This window comes from Carassius carassius, chromosome 5, assembly GCF_963082965.1.
Source record: "Carassius carassius chromosome 5, fCarCar2.1, whole genome shotgun sequence".
Lineage (NCBI taxonomy): Eukaryota > Metazoa > Chordata > Actinopteri > Cypriniformes > Cyprinidae > Carassius > Carassius carassius.
The window spans coordinates 15,504,438-15,510,154 of NC_081759.1; the positions used below are offsets into that span (position 1 = coordinate 15,504,438).

General features: G+C 36.5%; 1 protein-coding gene across 1 annotated transcript; it reads left to right on the top strand.

Annotated features, from left to right (window-relative positions):
* The first annotated feature begins 1,570 nt into the window (after positions 1-1,570).
* LOC132140310 (maternal B9.15 protein-like) lies at positions 1,571-3,047 on the top strand. Its single transcript, XM_059549096.1, has 4 exons — positions 1,571-1,947; positions 2,037-2,174; positions 2,284-2,542; positions 2,646-3,047. The coding sequence occupies exons 1-4, from the start codon at positions 1,775-1,777 to the stop codon at positions 2,847-2,849; spliced, it is 774 nt and encodes a 257-aa protein (XP_059405079.1). The 5' UTR covers positions 1,571-1,774; the 3' UTR covers positions 2,850-3,047.
* The last annotated feature ends 2,670 nt before the right edge of the window (positions 3,048-5,717 follow it).

The window sequence follows — 5,717 nt, forward strand, 5'->3', positions numbered from 1 at the left end:
TCTCCCAGGTTTGTGTGCATCTACTGTTGTCACGACCCTGCTGACGTCACATCTCCAGGTGGGCTTGAACGGGCGATACTTTTTTTAAATATAGTTAACTCTACCTGCCAAATAAATAACTTTATAACTAGTTGCGGACAAATATGCCCTCATAACATTTTAAATTAGTCATCTTACCTGAAGAAATTCCGCAGGAGCTATCCGTGTCGTGTATGGTCCCTCTGCGTAGGATTCCAGAACACAACACTGTCTGAATTTATAGGCAGAGCTGATACTGAATGTTCAAATTCGGCGCCATCCAAGGCGGGGAGCCACATGAGCGCGAACCAGCGCGCTCACCGCTGCAGACACTGGCGCTACTTCTCCCAGGAAAACATAGAGTTGTGTATAGAGATGAGCATAGAGATAGAGATGAGCGCCGTGCAAAGAGGGAACTATAAGCTAACAGCGCAAAATCAGTGGAATGCACTTAACTTAAACTGAGCTCTTGAGAAAATAATTTTTAATTAAACATTAACAGTGATTTATTTATTTGCAATTGATGCAATTAATTTAGTTACTGGTTAAATATATATATTTTTTGATCAATCGAATTTATTCACAGCAGACACCATAGAATTAGTAATTTTCCGCGAAAGAAAAAGAGGCACTTAGCCTACAGGCATTCATCAGACTACAGTTTTTCGATCATATTTAATTTCTTTTGAAATAAATTCTCAAGAAATTCTCAAATTCTTCATAAACTCTGTTTATGGTTGTCAAGCAACAGCCACTTTTATAGAACTTATTCCAACTGCTTCAAACGCTGCTCAGTCAATCAAATTTTAGACTCAAAATGATCAGTTTTATTATCTACAGTAATATGTATAATATGTATAATATTTAATGATTAAAATACACATAGCTAAGCTGTTACCTGTCATAATTCCTTAGGTTGAAAGAAACAAAAGTCAAGCGTAACGAGGCTTGGAAACACCTGCCTTTGAGGCCCATATCTATGTCAACACTGAAAACTAGCTACAGTATGTTGTTAGCTGTTGGTAGGCAATGCTGTGCAGTGTTTATAGTGGACAATGGTTTTCTGGACTAGGTTACCAAAGAGACCATTTAGTCCACATGAAGACAGGTCTAGGCTTGCCCAGAGGGACTAGGCCCCCCAAAAAAGGACACCTTATCATGTCCTTGCTGGTCACCCATTTTTCTAGAACAAGTTTCTCAATTGTTTTGTAAAGCTAGTTATATTTCTACTTTATGCCCTTGTTTTATTGGTTGCGAGCTAGACTTAATAAATTCCTGGGCCTGTGCAACCCAATATCATGCTTATAAATGGGAGCAGACAGAAAAGTATACTTTTACAACATTTGGTTTAACATGACATTTCAATTTCTTTCGTATACCTCACGCAGCAGTTAGAATAACAAAAAAATACCACTTTGTTGAACTACAGAGTGATTTATAAAGTCTTGATTTTGCAAATTTTTAGCTCCTCCTACCATTTGAAACACCTGTTTTATCTAATTACAAATGAGTGCACCCTGAGATATTAAAAGGCTCACTGATGTTGAAAGGGATTGAATATATTTGTCGTGGTGTCTTAAGATGTTTTTGCATAGTTAAAGTAAAACAGTAGAGTGGTGTTTACTTATTAAGCAGCTGTATCAATGAATGAGTTGTTTGCTTCTTTGATTGTGATTTTATATTTTAAATATATTTTTTAAAGAAAAAAAAAAATCTAATCTCTTGCCCCACTGAATCTTGATCTTAACATTTAAAAATGAAGGAAGAGATTGCAGCAACAGTGTTTTTCATTGCCAGACTAGCCAAAAAACATGGTAAACTGGATCGTGTCAGGAGGGAGAAGTTTGCTGTGGAACTTACCTCCGTGCTTTTTGAAAATTACAAAAGTCACTGGTACCCAGAAAACCCAACCAAAGGACAAGCTTTTAGGTGAGTATCCTGATGCCATCTTAACTTCGCAAATCAAATGTTTTATTGCACTGATTCAAGGGTGTTTTTATTTTTTTTTATTTTTTTAGGTGTCTAAGGATGAACAAAGCTCAAATGAGAGACCCAGTTATTGAATGTGCTTGTCGCCAGAGTGACATTGTTTATGAAAATCTTGGATTGCCAAAAGAAATGACCATTTGGGTTGATCCAGGAGAGGTGTCATGCCGGTAACACTTGACTTGTGGGCCTGTCGATGATGTGCTTAATCCATTCTGGTTTTGGTGACTCGATTGTACTGTAGTACTTTTAAAAACTGAAGTTTTTTTTTCTTTTAAGGTATGGTGAGAAGTCAACCCCAATTTGTGTTACTCAGTTGGAGGGTCAAAAGGGAGATGGGGAGTTCTCTCGTAGGATAAACAATGCGGTGGAAAGGGCTTCATCAGACTACCATTCTGGAACCTCCTCTGATGAGGAGGGAGTAAACACCAGTGTGAGCAGCAGCATTAGTAGCAGCAATAGCATTAACAGCAGCAGCCTTTCTGTTCCAGAGCCTAAATGCATCCCAACGGTCTCCAACCCGAACAGTGTCTACCAGGTAACACTTGAGAGAAATGCTCTTCAGTCCCTTAGCATGCACCTAACACTACTGGTTGCCTAAATTTGCATGGGTTTTAACCGTTGTTGTTCTCCATCTATAGTCCAGTGAGTTCGGGCAACCCCAGCCTATGCAAAACTGGGGCACATACCTTAAAAGAAAAACCTATGCCTCGGAGGGCTACCAGCAGCATTCCTCAAGTGGACCATACCCACCTCATAAGAGTTTCAAGGTGTACAGGGCCTCCTACGCATTCTCTGGTCCAAGGGTGGACCGATATCACTGGGTTAGCAAGAACCGCTCCTAGACTTTAATTTTAAGACCCGTGTGTTTTGCTGAGCAGCTATGCAGGCATGTGAGTGTGATAACTTAATTTCTATGTAGAGCTTTAAGTTATTTATGGAATCATGTGGCAATCCCATGAAGGCACTTTTTAAAAGATAATTTTAATGATTTATTTGTGGAGTGGAAAAGACTTTTCTAAATAAAATCAATTTTAATAAAACCTGCTTGTGTGGAAGTGCTTGGTCTGTTATGCCACTAGATGGTGGCAAATATCCACCATATAATCTAATAGTGTATTTAAGTGCACCTCTTTAGGTTCATGACTGGTGATGGTTCTTAGTTTTGGTGTAATCCTATGTATGCAAAAACAAAAAAATTGTAAACCCTCAAACTGTGACCTATGTCTTTTTAATGTATTTGGTAAACCAGAATGATGTGGGGTGGAATCTTCTTTCCCCACTAGGCTGTGTTTCTGAGACTTGATTCTTTCTGAAAAGGAAACTAGGGTGTGGTTTTGAATTTGTGACAATCTTGAGATAAAGTTCTCTTAAACCTTAATGCTATTTTACTAAACGCATTGTCCACATGACACTAATGAACCATCACCAAAACTCTACCCCCCCCCCCCCAGTACAATTTACTTTTTACAACGGAGTTAAAGCAGCACTTGATGTCACTGCTTTCAGAAAATTGATCATGTGGAGACAAAAACAGATAAAACAACAAATAAACTGCAATAAGAAACCAACTTTTTCAGGCCCTTAAAATGGCATTGCTGTGTTAATGAAAAGCCAAAACATAAGTTTCTGAGATGAAAATGGTCTTTTGTAAATGACACTTTTATTTCCACCATGCCCCTTATAAGGGTGTAAGACTTGTGAGGGCCAGACTAACAGCTTGCATGAGTGCAAACCCCCTACTGTCAGGATTTACTAAAGACATGAATTAAATAAAATAGCAATGAAATGGTGTGGACCGTTATTTCTGTGGTTGTTCTTATTGCATTTATACTTGTAGAAGTAGGATGCAAAATGTATGGTTCATTCAAATTCATCAAATTGTTGTTGTTCTCACACTGCACAAATGTCTGTCATTTGTAGGTGTAAGATTTAGTCAAAACCGATTTCACACCACAAGAATGCAGACATATCTAGATGTTTAACGCCATCCATACAAACAATATTTTAGGCCTGATTTTTCAGCTCGCCTGGGCCTCTAGATTTGCCTTTTGTCTAGGCCTCGTACATGTAGTGTATGAGTGGCATTACTTGCTCATTGCATCTGAACTAAAATGTGCAGTGCTAGCAACATTAACTGTACAACCTAACTGAATATTGAACTATAACAGGTCTAATTCATTCAAAAACAGACCTGAATATTTTGAAAACTTCTCAAAATAACTGAGCTTCAGCTAAAAAATATTTGGTTTGCCATTTTCATAATACTTTTTATTTGCGTAATTATTGCAAAAAATATATTTTTAACAGAATATACAATACATGTATGTATTTTCATGGTAGTCAATGAGGAAAGATCAAAACCGTGACATCAACTCAACCAAAGCTGTGAGGTTGGGGCGGGACTAACCAGAAAGAGGTGTCAGTCAACCCAAAGGAAAATGGGCATTGTTCTTTAGGTCGCTGTGCTTCAGATTTATCAGGAACTTTAAATTTGCAAAATGTGGTCTTGCTTTCCATTGCTTGTTTGTGCAGAGACTCGAGGTCAACTACATTGGAGTCATATCCTGATCCTACACCCCCCTCATTCTCAACCTCCTTCCAATCCTTCCTGTCCACCCTTTCACTGTCTTTGTTAATAAGTGCAAAACATAAAAAGAGTATTTGAAGGTCCTGAATACCCAGAGGGTAACACTATATAAAAACTTTCATTAATAAATCCCTACCAAACATGAAAATGTAGAGTTTTCAAAAAAGTTACTGTTGACAAAGTAACGGGTTAATTATTCTGTTGTTATTAAATGTTCTGTGTGAGTTGGGACAAGCCCTGCACCCTGGAATGTGTGTGAGGGGAGCACTGGGGAAAAAAGGGGTATTGAATAAGTTGGGGTATGTGCACGGCATGACTGTGGCTGACAACAGCCTTAATAAACACTCCTTGTACTGCAAAACGTCATTGTCTCATGAACTTTACAATACAATGTTTAACAGATAATTAGTTAATATATATTTCAGATAGCTTAATGTTAAGGTAATGGTTAAGGTAATGTTAATAGCATAATGTTAAGGTAATGTGCTTATAAAATAAATTTTATTTTGTATAGTGCTTTTAACAATACAAAACATTGCAAAGCAACTTTATTACTTAACTTAATGAACACTACATAATGATTAGCAAATCATTCAAGTAAACTAAAATGCTTGCAGATGTTGTTAAACTTTAAATTCTAATATGATCATTCACTTTTTAAAATGGCTAAATATAAAAAGGCTTTATAGTTTTTATCCATAGATCATTGACAAACATTATAAAATGTTCTACTAATTTATTAGTATTATAACTACTTATTCAATTAACCCTAACCCTAACCCTATATCTTTAGCAAGAATATAAATATTATTTATATTTTATATTTTACTCAAACTTTGCTTCTGCAGCTAAGTCCAATTTCCATAAAGGTACTAAACGTTTAATAGTAAACATTTATAAATATTTACAATTCATGAATAATTTTAACTTAATAATGAGTAGTGCAAAAACTTGAACAAACGATTCATAAATGACTTATGAATATTTGTAAGCAGAAGTCATCTGCAGACCACAAAAACATGCAAATGTGTCAAAATGTCTGATTTCTAATACTAAATGATTGATAGTAAATGTTACAAGCATTTATGATGAGTAGCTTCAACTAGTACTGCATAAAATATGA